This window comes from Coenobita brevimanus, chromosome 8, assembly GCF_032717465.1.
Source record: "Coenobita brevimanus isolate Jiangsu-jjx chromosome 8, ASM3271746v2, whole genome shotgun sequence".
Lineage (NCBI taxonomy): Eukaryota > Metazoa > Arthropoda > Malacostraca > Decapoda > Coenobitidae > Coenobita > Coenobita brevimanus.
In genome coordinates this window covers 5,252,195-5,265,840 of record NC_136961.1, presented here as the reverse complement: position 1 = coordinate 5,265,840, position 13,646 = coordinate 5,252,195, and the positions used below count along the sequence as shown (strand labels likewise).

General features: G+C 40.8%; 1 protein-coding gene across 1 annotated transcript; it reads right to left on the bottom strand.

Annotated features, from left to right (window-relative positions):
- Nucleotides 1-9,603: 9,603 nt before the first annotated feature.
- LOC145406294 (protein FAM200C-like) lies at nucleotides 9,604-10,653 on the bottom strand. The gene has a single exon (XM_080277456.1). The coding sequence runs from the start codon at nucleotides 10,651-10,653 to the stop codon at nucleotides 9,604-9,606; it is 1,050 nt and encodes a 349-aa protein (XP_080133582.1).
- Nucleotides 10,654-13,646: the final 2,993 nt, after the last annotated feature.

Below are 13,646 nucleotides of genomic sequence, written 5' to 3'. Positions count from 1 at the left end.
AAATCCCAAATTACATTGAATGTTGCGGGACAAGTAGGATGATGTGTAGTGGGGTATGCAGGTATATGTTCGGGCATGGTTAATACATGTTCGGTGGGGTACTGGAAATATGGTTGGTGGGTCATGGTGGCTATGTGGTGGGCCATGGTGGGTATTAATGATAACAGTAATTATAACAGCATAGTGAATCAAGAGGTGAGACAGGTTGTGTCACAAAAGAAGAAAGCATAGAGTGGATAAGAAACAGGGGTGTGGAAGAAGTTGAGAGACGGAAGGGACAGTTATATGTAGAGGCGAAGAGAGAGGTGAAAAGATTATTAAGAGAGTGAGAAGAGAGTGGATGAGGAATTTGGAAGGAATTTGAGTGTAGTGTGGAGGGAATGCAAGAAAATATTCTGGAATGAGGTAATGAGAGTTAGACAGAGTGTCAAAGAAGTTAGCTGGTGATTGAAAGATAAAAATGGTAGATTACTAGTGGAGAAGGGAGAAAAAATGAGCAGATGGAGAGAACACTTTAAGAACTGTTGAAAATGAAAGTAATGCAAGTATAAGTGGCTGGGGAATGGCTGGGAGACTGAGGGATGTGAGAAGAGAGGAAGAAATCAGTAGGATGGAGAAGCAATGAAGAAAGTCAAAATGGGAAAAACCCAGGAATTTATGAAGTGTGTGGTGAAATGCTGAAGAATGGGGAAGAGATAGTAATAGAATGGATGTGGAAGATGTGCAGGTTGGGCTGGGAGGAAAGTAGAGTCCCAGAGGATTGGAAGTCAGGTATAATTATTCCCCTGTGCAAAGAAAAAGGGGAAAAAGAAGTGTGTGGTAATCACAGGGGCATTTGTCTTCTGAGTGTAACAGGAAAAGTATATGATAGGATACTTATTGACAGAGTTAGGAAAATAACAGAGAATTAGTTGGAGAAGAACAGGGAGGTTTTAGGAAGGAAAGAGGTTGTGTAGATCAGATATTCATTCTTAGGTCTTTCATGGAATAGTATCTAGAGAAGGGTAAAAATTGTATACGGCCTTCATGGAAAGCATATGACAGGGTGGATAGACAAGGAATGTGAAATGTACTAAGAATATATCGGGTAAATGGGATGTTGTTGAATGCCGTGAAGAGTATGTATGAGTGTGCTAAGTCCGCAGTGCGTGTGGATAGTGCACTGAGTGAATTTTTCTGTTTCAAGGTTGGGTTGAAACAGGGATGTGTCATGTCTCCACGGTTGTTCAATCTGAATATAGATGGGGTTATAAAAGAGATACAAGGTAATGCAGTGGATGTTGGAGCAGCCCTAGTGAGAGAGGCCAGTGTTTGAAAACTCCCTGCACTGTTGTTTGCCGATGATTCTGTGTTGTTAAGTGAAAATGAAGGGGAGCTGCAAAGCTTGGTGGATGAGTTTGGGAGAGTGTATAAGAAAAGGAATCTAAAGGTGAATGTAGGGAAGGGTAAAGATATGGTCTCTGGGGGAAATGAAGTCAGTGAATGTACAGTGAGGTTGGATGAGAAGGAAATAGAAAATGTGAGTGAGTACTTGGGTAGTGTGATGAGTAAGGATGGACGTTTAGAGGGTGAAGTGCTTCAAAGGGTGCAACAAGAAAGAAAGGTTGCTGGTTCCTTGAAAGCAGTGATAAGAAACAGGGAAGTGAGCATGGAAGTGAAAAAGTTTCTAAATGACAGTATTGTGACACCAGCTCTAACGTATGGAAGTGAAGCTTGAACCTTGTTGGAGTAACACAAGTCAGGAGTGAGAGCAGTGGAAATTAGTTATTTGAGAGGAGCATGTGGAGTCACATGGAGAGACAGACTGACAAAATGAGGAAGTGGAGGACTGCTGTAGTGTGGATGTGGATATGACAGGAAGCGTTGAGAAACACACTGAGGTGGTTTGGCCATGTGGAGAGGATGGAGAGCGAGACTGATGAGAAGAGTGTATGTGTGGGAGGTAAGGGGGGGGGAAGAGGGACGGGAGACCAAGGATGATATGGAGGGATGGAGTGGAGAGGTGTTTGAGAGAGGTGGATGTGAACTGGGAGCAGGGCAGTGAAATGGCGGAGGACAGGGCGACATGGAGGCGATTTATTTGTGGCCACCCCTTACGGGATTAAGGTGTTTAGCAATAGATAGACAGATAGATAGTAATTATAATAATTCACTTGTTATTTAAGGCAAGGCAGCCAGAAGGCTGAAAATATACACAAAAGAGTTTTAAATATTATTTTAATTACAAGCCAGCATTGAATCAAAGTAAATGTAACCGCCAAATTTACAGAGCAAGTGAAAATACAGTTACTAGGTTTATTGAAGAAATAAGAACAAACATAAGAAAAAAACCGATAGGGGGAGACGTTGTTAGCTATTGTTTGTTGATCATTCGGGCAATGGTAGGAACAGGACTATTCTTATAACGATTAGCTTTTGCTCAAATTGGCTGTAACTTGTTGCTGGTACGGGTGACGTAAGGTCGTGCTGTGGCGGGGGGAGGGAACAGGTTGCGGTGACGAGCTTGGTTCAGGAGTTTGAGTCCAAACTGGTGAAGGTATACTTGATGGCTGTCAGAGATGGTTGTCAAGCTGAGAGTCTGAAGTGCGGTGGAACAGTTGACATATGCTGGGCAGAGAATTATCTTTGCAACACGCTTCTGCACAGACTCAAATCTTTGCTTCTGTGTTGTAGTAAGACTTGGATCGTGTTGGTGGGAGTATGTAAATTTTGGTTATATGAAAGTGGTAGGTGTTGCGGAGTTCCACTGTTGGAAGACCAAAAGATTTGTTTCTTTGGATCATGTAGAGCCTGAAAGAGGGGGATTGCAGGACGAAAGGTGTGTGTCGGTCCTAGCGTTGTTTGCTTTCCTAAGTGATGCCAAGAAACTTGATAATCTGGACTAACTCAAGGGTGTGGTAGTACAGATTAAGGGAGGGGGAGGGGTGCGAGTACTGGCCAAGTCAAACTGGATGATGACAGTCTTGTGGTAGTCGATGGTAACATCATTTTGTTGTGTCCATTCCACGAGATTTTTAAGTATTTTGCTGCAAAGTGAGGTAGTCTGGGTCGGGGTTGGTGTTATTAACTGCTATGGCGATGGCAGAGTAGTCAATGTATTTCCATCACAGGTGGTGTTGGTGAGGGAGTGGTTGATTAGGATAAGGAAAAAGAGCGGTTCCATCCCGGTTCCCTTTGTCACATAGCAGATGAGGGACTGGAAACTAGATGTAGCCCCCCTTTGCCGAACAGCTTGTTCTCTGTCACTCAGAAAGTCTGCAAGCCAGGGAATGAGACTCTCTTGGACACCAAATTCCATTGCTTTCTTGGTTACTGCGGTGTGGTTAACGAGGTCAAGTGCTTTTGTGAAGTCAATGAACGTGACTGCAACGGAAATCTTTCTCTCTTATAAGCTGGTGTCAGGGAACTCTCGCAGACTCATTAAGCAGTGGGTGGTGGAAGATGTCTTCGCGTTGCCGAACTGTTTTGTATCTATGTTTGGAACTAGGTTTTCATAAGTCCATTCATCACCATAGCATTCACAAAGTAGACTGGGTATAAAGGCAATGGTGAATAGGGAGGAGGTCATTGAAAGTGGATGGCTTGTAATTTTGAGTATGTTAGTGACATAGGATTGCATTCAAGTGGATGATGATTTGGATTGCTGAATTGAAGCATTGATGATGGAGCATAGTGGTTTAGAGAGTTCTGGTGCAAACTCTTTTGATAGTTACATTGGTAGATCCAGAGGTGTGACTGATCTCTTGTTCTGGTGGGTCTGCAGCTTTTTGTAAACATCGAGTTCATCGACGAATGAGGGAGGTTCAGGAGTTGCAAGGTAGGGGAAGAGAAGGGTGGGGTCCAGTCTGGCTCCAGCTGCTTCTGTGATGGCTAGAATGTAGGCACAGGGGAACGAGCACAAATTTCTTTGATTCTCCCATACCATTGGCTTACATTAGTGCTTTAAGTGCTTCTGATTTGCTGGGATAGAATCTTTTCATTGTTAGCCCAATTTCGCGGATCACTGCATTGTGCAAAGACCTTTAGAGTACTAGATTATTGTTTTGATATGCTTGGATACGGTGGTGCATGAGTCGCTGTTGCTTGGCGTGATCCAGGGAACATCATTTGTGTGGATCGTAAAGATCTTTACAGGGAAGAAGTGGTGGTAAACGGTGGTAAGGGATGAATGGTAATTTTGCCACTTCATTTCGGCATCGTTAACTGGCGATGGAGTACAGAGAGTGAAGAGAATACTAAATAATGTGATTTGTGAAAGGTGCGGAGGGAGGAAGTCTGTTGACAAAAGAATCGAAGAGAGTGTACTGAGACGGTGTGGTCATGTGGAGAAAATGGATAACATTAGAGTGGTGGTGAAAGAGACATATCTGAGCGAATTTGAAGGAGAGAGGAGGCAAGATAGGCCAAGGAGAAGGTGGAGGGTTAATAGTGAATGAGTGTGTGAGGTATGAAAGTCGGTGAGGCTAGGGGAATGACAAGCGATCGAGCTAGATGGATGAATTTCGTGAGAAGAAGCGCACGATCCGGGATTTGGCACCCTGTTTTAACGTGACAGCATTCGGATTTACTCAATCGGATACGTTTATGTGAAGCTACAGATTGTGGTGAAAGTTTTTTGTAGATTAACTAAAGCCAGGATTCCGGGTGCTTGAATGATGAGTGAATGGAAGTATGGACAATTGAACTGGACAAACTTGGGCTGTCTGAACGTTGCTACTCCTCATCCTGCCCTAGGGTGGGAAAGGAGGTTCGGACGATTATGATTATTATTTTTATCGATCCATCAATCATCTAATCCAGTGTTGCCTCATGTGGAACGTAGAAGCCCAGGGCTAGGCAAGTTACTGTCAATTCATGATGGGGGTGACTAGCCTCACTCATGGTTGAGTGGCATTACATGAGTAATAAACACCAGCCATCCCTTGAACATAAACCTGCTCCGGCTCCGTCCGACTGGAGGGCCTTAGTTAACCATTTGACCACCAGGCGCCGTAATTTGGTTATATGGTAACCACCCAGCGTAGTATATGGTTTCCTGGTGTACAGGGAACCATTTACCTTGACACGCAGTGTAGAGTCACCAGCAGACAGAAGGAAGAGGAAAGAATGAAGGAAATAAATACAAAAAAAAAAGGAAGGAGGGAAAGAAGAAATGAAGAGAGGAAAGGGTAGGCATCCGAGCGCAGCACTACATAGAGTGAATGGATGGTGAACGCCCCCACCTACCACTAATTATTATTATTATTATTATTATTATTATTATTATTGTTGTTGTTGTTGTTAATAACAATAATAATAATGATAATAATAATAATAATAATAATAATAATAATAATAATAATATTATTATTATTATTATTATTATTATTATTATTGTTATTATTATTATTATTATTGTTATTATTATTATTATTATTATTATTATTATTATTATTATTTTCATTATTATTATTTTGATTTTACAAGTTAGAGTTAGGGTAACACCTTGAAAGCTCGTTTCCTGAGGCTCAGTAATCCTCCTACATGCCATACACTTCTCCACATGTCAACACTTCGGCACTTGCACCCACTGTCCACATTGAATACATGCCAGGGTTCTCTTATGCAAAACTGTTGTACTGATATTAGCAGGAGTGTGTTTTTTTTTTTTTTTTTATGCCGGTGGGCCCTTGGTAGATGAGTAAAGTCTTCATTAGAGAAAAAGTCAAATCTTTGTAATTGTTCCCTGTCTTGGTGGGACTTAGAACTGTCATTAGCAAGGGTAATATACCACGTATCTGACGATTTTTTTTTTTTTTTTTTTTTATCCAGGACTAGGAGTGACAGGGAAAACAACAAATACTTGGCATGTTCATATACTTTTCATCACGTGAAGCAAGTACATAAAAATTCGGGTTTGGTTGCCAAGTACATTGGTGAATGAAAACGAGTCACGGTGCTGTAGTGGTGAATATAAAATCTTCCAATACTGCAAATCAGATCTATGAGTACCGTGAATAGAAAGACAACGTCGCACTCTAAAACTCATTCAGTACTATGACATCTTTTCTGTGGGGTGTCCTATCTACAACCAGACAATTTCATTCTGCTAAGAACTACCTGATCCCGAAGGGGTTATTGACGGCCTGTGTCTAGCTTCCAGTTATAAAGATTTATTTTAACCCTTCGTTAGTCAGGTGGGGTGTTTTGGCACTCCATTTTTTTTTTAACTCATATTTCCCAACCGGTATTTCGAATATTTCTCTCCGTTCCAGTACTCTCCTGATTCAGTGAGGGGAGGGAGCATGTGGATTGGTTTAGTCCTGCCTCTGCTGTAGTGAGAGAAGGGGGCACTTTCCCTCCCCGCCCCCCCAGGGTGTCCAGTCACCCCATCAAACTAACCATTTAGATCATATTGTGATATAGATTTTTATTTAATCTTATTTTTGTATACTGTTTATCATTATACTGATTTTAAAAATCACAAAATGTATTTTCCAGTGCTTGTTTACCTGGCAAATGAGATATGAGTCCATTTGTTGTTTTTTTACTGATATTATAATTTATTGTGTTTTATTATTATAAATTAATAAACACCACCTACATGGCATTCATTAGTGATTGCAGTGATATGCTGAAGCGGCAGTGTGAATATATTTTACATGTTAGTAACTACATGTATTTTTGTATTGGGGTATTGTAACACCCCACCGGACTAACCACGTTTGAGTACCGCAGAGGACTAACGAAGGGTTAAGCTGATGGGACTTATTCAGTACATAACACTTCCATTGGCTGAAGGGGTTAAAAGTGAGATTACAACAGTCGTTTTAAACTCTTTAGCTGTGGTGGGTGTCTCTGTGCTGAATTATATCCCCGGCACTAGCAGGCTTCAAATGCAAAGTTGCTAATATTCAACAAAGTCGTTACTTCACTAAATTATAACTTCCTTGTAGTGGATCGTTTTTCCAAACTGATTAAACTGTTTGATAATAACCTGAAAAAAATTGGAGAACAGATTTTCACGGCCAAAGAGTTAAGCAATGGGGAGAATGGGGAGATCAAAGAATGGACTGAACATCAGGGTTCTTTGTGTTAATTTTGCTTCTGCTGAACTAAATGTTAATTATGAGTAAGAACTTAATATAATTTTATCTGACAGATATAGAGTGCCAGCCAAGGGTCAGACAGTAGTGCCGGAGTGGACACAGCGTCGGTTGTGGTTGTTCTCAGCAAGGAAAATGACCGCAGTGGTGAGTTGACTGGCATCACACACACACACACACACACATACAAACACTGAGGCTGTGATGTGTGATCCGAGATTAACAAAAGGCTGCCCACAGCATAATACTTGCACCTTTATGAACTTCAGTTTACATGTAAAATACATATGGTTGTCTCACACCTAGTTGCAAAGGTAAACCCATCTATCCATCTCTAAAGAAGCACATTCCAGATTGACCTCGTTGAAATCAGACTGTACAGTAATTAAACATTATACATACAAGTACCTGACAACATTTGTGTACCTATTTTCCCTTTCATCACGAATATTATATCAATCATTCACATTACCTAAACCAGCTCATTCACTTCATTCACCAGTTACAAACTAATACACTGTAACTCTTTGGAATGTTATCAATAGCAAAGCATTTAGAACGGATAGTGGTCCAGTAAATAGTACAATGTACAAAATGATCAATGACCTTTTTTTTTTTAATTAAAAGTGTTTATTAGCTGTTCGTGAAAATTGCGTTGGTAACGACTTTTGCCTCAATTAATGATTTACTTTTTAGTGCAATATGACGGCAAATTTTTTTTATAGTATTTTAAAATTATACAATCTTAGCCTGTGTTAGTCTGTAATATTTACGGTTGTGACACCTGGCACTTGTTTTGTGAGCCTTGGCAAAATATTGATTTTCTTGACATTGTAGCACTAGGGACGGGCACACAAATGTAGTCAAATTTTATGACACAATGGCTGTTGTAATGAACTTTCCTATCATACTATAAATCTCCAGTACCTAAGTCTTCAGTACCTAATATTCTGCTATGAACGAGTTTGCTGAAGGTTCGTTACACTGCCAGGCGACAGGCGTTCTTCCAGCCAACATTTCAGCGCAGCAACACAGGAGCCAATGAAAGTTAGGCCACACTCACCAACAACCGTTTCCAGCTGGCTTTACAGCGTTTACGTTCCTTTCAATTCCCGGTTGAAATGTAACGGTTAGTTGTTTCTGTATACTGTACTTCCATTCATTTATTTTTTCAAGTTTTAGTTTTTGCTGATATTTTCTTATTACCTTTTATTTACACACACACACACACACACACACACACACACACACACACACACACACAAACACACGCACGCACGCACGCACGCACGCACGCGCGCGCGTACGTTCTATATTTTATATATACAGTATATATATATATATATATATATATATATATATATATATATATATATATATATATATATATATATATGTATGTATGTATGTATATATTAATTGATGTTTATCAGCTGCAAGTGTGAACGTTATTAGATCCATTCTCTTATGCTGTAGGATTAGATTAACGTTTTATATCTGAAGATTCCTACAATCTGTTTTGTTTACATTCTCTCATACCTTAGGAATTAGTTCTTGTTTTTTTTATTGTGTTTTATTAATGTAAGTGCACTATTGCTTGATAATACGAGAGTTCTATCCTAGACTCTAGAACAGTGGATCCTAACCTTTTCTATTCAGTGGCCCCCGACCAGTATATAATAATCTCCATGGCCCCCATCAATGTCTGTCATATATTCAGATTCATTATTATTAGTTTTGAATAGTATAATGGCGCCAATAGCTACAGGACAAGAACACTGTATGGAAAGATTCCAGTATATATACTGAATTGTAAAAAATATTTTCTGTAGGTACTGTAGTACATCAAAAAAATTACAAGAGACTAAACTTTTAAAAGTTTAAATCGAATCAGCTAAATATCATACGCTTTAAAAAAATCTGCAGTTAATGCAGTGCATTATATATACATACAGATATGCAGGGAAAAAGTATCAGCAGTAACTGCAATGTACCTCATGTGCAATTCAGTGGCGTGGCTGAAATTGCATGGTTGCTACAGGTTGGGATATCCGTGGTTGTATTACACAATGCACAGCAGAGGTCATCTACTTGGAGTCGATTACGCTGTTAAGATCTGATGTTTAGCAGCGTGGAAAACCCCGACTCGCAGAGGTAAGCAGAGGAAAATGAAAGAAGCACCGGCATAGCCATTCAGCTGATGTTTGAGTAGCGACTCATCCCTACCCAAAACTCAGCCAAACTCTCCTCTTCAAATACATCTTTGGCAAATGAATAAGTTCGGAGTTCTAGGAATTTATCTTGCCTTGACTCTGGGAAGTTCGCCACATAAATGTTGCCAGAAACGGCATTTCTCATAATTTTTGCCTCACAGTCATCCAAATCAGGAAAATACCTCAGCAATTCCACCTCCAGTAACTCTAGCTGCTCAGGAATGCTGATTTTCAACAAGGGATCAAGCTCTTTTCCATTGCAGTCTTGCACTCCAGTCTTTCAAACACAGCAATGTTCCCTGTGTTCACTTTCCTGCGCCAGTGTTGAAGCTTAGCAACAAATCATCTGAGATTATCTTAAAATTAATAATAGTATTTGCCCTTCCTTGAAGCCTTAGGGTGAGCTGATTTTGCTGTTCAAAAATGTCAACAACATAAGTTAATCGCTCATTCCACTGTTCTTCTTCGTGATGCTGGAGGTCGTGTTTTTCTTGAACATACAAGAAATGTTTGACTTCCGTGCGAAGTTCAAAAATCAGCTCAGAACATTCCTTTCGAGAGGCAACGTGCTGCAGTGTAGAATAGCAGCGTTTCATGTTCAGCATGAACATGTCTTTGCACAACTCTTTGAACAATCGACTGTTAAGGGCCCCCGCTTTGATGAAATTGACGATCTTGATTACTATTTCTAGGATTTTCTTCAATGGGAGTGGGACTGTCGTACAGGATAAGGCGTACCGATGAATCATGCAGCAAGTTTCTTTTGCTTGTGGTGCCAGCCTCTTCATCTGAACTTGGAACCCAGATTTGGAACCAAGCATGGCTGAAGCACCAGCTGTGCATACAGCACACACGTTCTCCCACTTAATTCCTCCAACATCGAAGAACTGTACCATTTTTCTCATTACGTCTTCACCTGTTGTTGTGTACAGGGCAGTACAAAACAAGAATTCCTCCTTTATATCATTTCCTTTGACATAACGAACAAATGACAGTAGTTGTGAACAGGAACTTACATTAGTTGACTCATCAACCTGAAATGCAATCAAGCCAAAAGGAGCCTCATTAATTTCACTGATAATCTGCTGTTTTATATCTGCTGACATGCCATGGATACGACGTTGAACTGTGTTATTCCCAAGGATACATTCTACAGTTAGAGTACAAGGTTTGATGAGACTTGTCCCAGTCGTATGTGGTTTCAGTTTCTTCACTAATTCAAGAGCAGCTTCATAAGAAGCCTGGACTGTTGCAACTTTTTGTTGTTGAAAAGGTCGTCCTGCATCCAGTCTCTGTCGCTTTAAGTTGTTTTCATGTTGCTTGAAAAATTCACTATCCTGTCGCGTGTTCTGCATGATTCTTCTTAAGATGCGATTTCATCTTCGATGGCCTCATAGATTCTAAACTCAAGATCTTGTGGCACAGAACACATACGGCAGAAAAAGCTTTGGTCCATTATTGGCAGAAAATAGAAACGTGTTTGGCAGATTTGGCCGTGAAGCTCGTCTCACATCAGGTAAGGTCTGACTGCAGGGGTTATCTTTTGGACACTTAACATCACCAAAGAAGTTTCTAAATACTGTAGTCATGTGTTTGGCGATTTGCTAATTCTCTGTTGTGTTCTGACCCTTCTGGAGGGCAAAAAAGATGGATAACTGACACTTTCAGAGAAGTAATAACAGATTAATTACGGAGGTAATTATTGCTGTTACAGAGCAGTCTAATCATTTATTTATTTTCATAATTATAAATTCTTATAAAGAATGGTATGCAAAAATAGCACACTATTTAGTAACCCAGTAGTAAATATTATGACGTTCTACAACATTTTTATGACCTTGTAAATTTTCTGACTTTTTTCTGACTTTTTATGATTATATGACCTTGTAGACAAAATCTTGTTCGTATTATTAGTTAGTTGTTTTCCGGGGAGGGGCACTAACCCTCCGCCAACCAACTTGTTGTCATGTAGGGAACGCGTGTTGGTTGGTTATAAGGTTACCAACCAGCGTTGTAAATGCTTTCCTGGTTTACAGGGAATTATTTGGCTTGCCACTCAGTAAAGAGCTACCCTGAAAACAGAGTACCGCTACAGTAAGTGGGTGGATAATGGTCGCCCCCACCTACAATATTGCCCCCCCCCCCCCGCCTGTGATGTGATACGAAGCGTTAGGAGAAATATACTGAGGTGGTTTGGCCATGTGGAGAGGATGGGGAGCGACAGACTGACGATGAGAGTGTGTGAGTGAGGTGGAGGGAGGGAGAGGGAGGAGGAAGCCAAGGATGAGATGGAGGGATGGAGTGGAGAGGTATAAGAAAGAGGGGTGTGTGAGCTGGGAGCAGGGCAATGAAATGGCGGGGGACAGGGCGACATGGAGGCGATTTGTTTGTGGCCACCCCTTACGGGATTAAGGCGTCTGGCAATAGATAGATAGATAGTAGACAAAATGAATGTGATACACTGGCGATCGTGAAATAAGTGTTGCATGTTTGAGTCACTCTGGCTTCCGTCAAATGCATGTCACATCTTATTAACAAGAAGCGGTGCTAAGGCACAGCAAAACCCTTCTCTGGCAGTCATTTTAGTGCTAACTATAAACACAACAGGATATCTAGTCAAAGATGTCACATATCAAATTTGGAGTAAATCGGGTGAAAATTGACGATTTTTTGCCCATTTGAAATATTAGGCCCGACCCACCAGACCCTGACCCCCCTACCGCGAACTGGAGGTTGACTCCCTTGATGTTAAAGAGGCATGTTATAGGTGCAGATTTGAAAGATGCACCTTTAGGGTTTGGTTTCATGTCGATATGACGAATTTGAAAGGAGTTATGGCAAAAAATAACTTTTATATTTTACTTTTTTTTTTTTTTGCATTTTTTGGGCCTACAGCCTGGGCCTTAGCCTGTTTGACCCAAAATTTAATCAGGTGATCAGAGTGTCATGGGACATCATCCATGCAATTTTAGTCAAAATCGCACAGGTACTTTTTGCGTAAAGTTGTTAACAGACAGACAGACAAACCGAGTGAAAACAATACCCCTCCCCGAGCTCCTCCTGGGTGGGGGCGGATTAATATCATTACGAAATCCTATCATTGCACACACATACAAATAAGACACTCCCACACTGGCAATCGCATCATCACAGACATGTAAATGTACTGTAGTCATGTCACCACACATTCAGTATCACCCTGTCATAAATTTGGAACCTACTTTAGTTTTGAGGAAAAAAAAAAAAAAATGTGGATCTGGCGTGGGCTGAGGAGGTTGATGCGTCTTCTGCTTCGAACAAGCAATTACAGCAGTGCTCCCCGCATCAGGCACCCTCGGGCCCCAAGGCCAGCTGTTCACGAACAAGACAGGATAGGACGGTCACAGGTGGGTGAGACAAAATCCAGCTTAATTCGAACTCATAGTTCTCAAACTGCTCCATGGCCCACAGGTTGAGAACCCCTGCTCTAGAATATTCTAGGCTCCCCTAGTATGTGGGGTCTTGGGGACAATTCAGTTCAGTTTTGTTAGCCGGAGAGTAACGGACTGAGTGATTGAGTTTGCACGAGAGTTTACTGTAGTTCATTTCAGTTTACTTAGTGAGGTTATTTTATTTTATTATTATTAAGTTTTTTGCCTATCGACCATTGGGGCCGAAGCTCCTGGTGATTAAGGGCCGTTTTCACAGTAGTCCCCAATGGAATCCCCAACAGCCTTCACAGCTCCGAACACACGTTTAGATTTTTACAGTTGCCCCCAACCCGCCTTCCGAGGCCTTCATTCGGAGGCTGCAAACAGTACTGGAACATTCTCAGGGGAGGGATGGGGCTCCCCAACAGATAGACCCGAACAGCTAAAATAAAGAATCATTGTCTAATACACATATTTATCAATGACTTGAAATCAGATACGCGATGTAATATTGCCAAGGTGATTATACCTCCCGTAAAGAAAATACCTCATATTTATACTCTTTTAAGAGACTAGTATTTACCGGAGTACAAGGCAGCTTACTGAAGTTTATTTTGCAGTCTGTTGGAGGTTCCACAACAAACTGGCCCACAAGAAATAAAAAAATAGTCGTCTGATGCATATTTTCGTCATAATTTTAGTATCAGTTGCCGCTGTATTATTGTTGACATAACTGACATATTCCGTTTAGAAAATACATCAAGTTCATGTGCTAATACTATACTTGTTAATAAACCAAACCAGTAGTCGGTTTACATATTAACTTCTCCATAGATATTTACTTATGCCTTTTTGCAACACTCGGCATTCGTTACATTTCAACTTACTGTTTTAAGTACGGTAGGTGCGTGGTGAGGTTGCTGTTGGCTAGCCCATTC

Excerpts from the sequence above, each read along its gene's own strand:
- LOC145406294 (XM_080277456.1), bottom strand. The coding sequence starts at position 10,653 with ATGCAGAACACGCGACAGGATAGTGAATTTTTCAAGCAACATGAAAAC.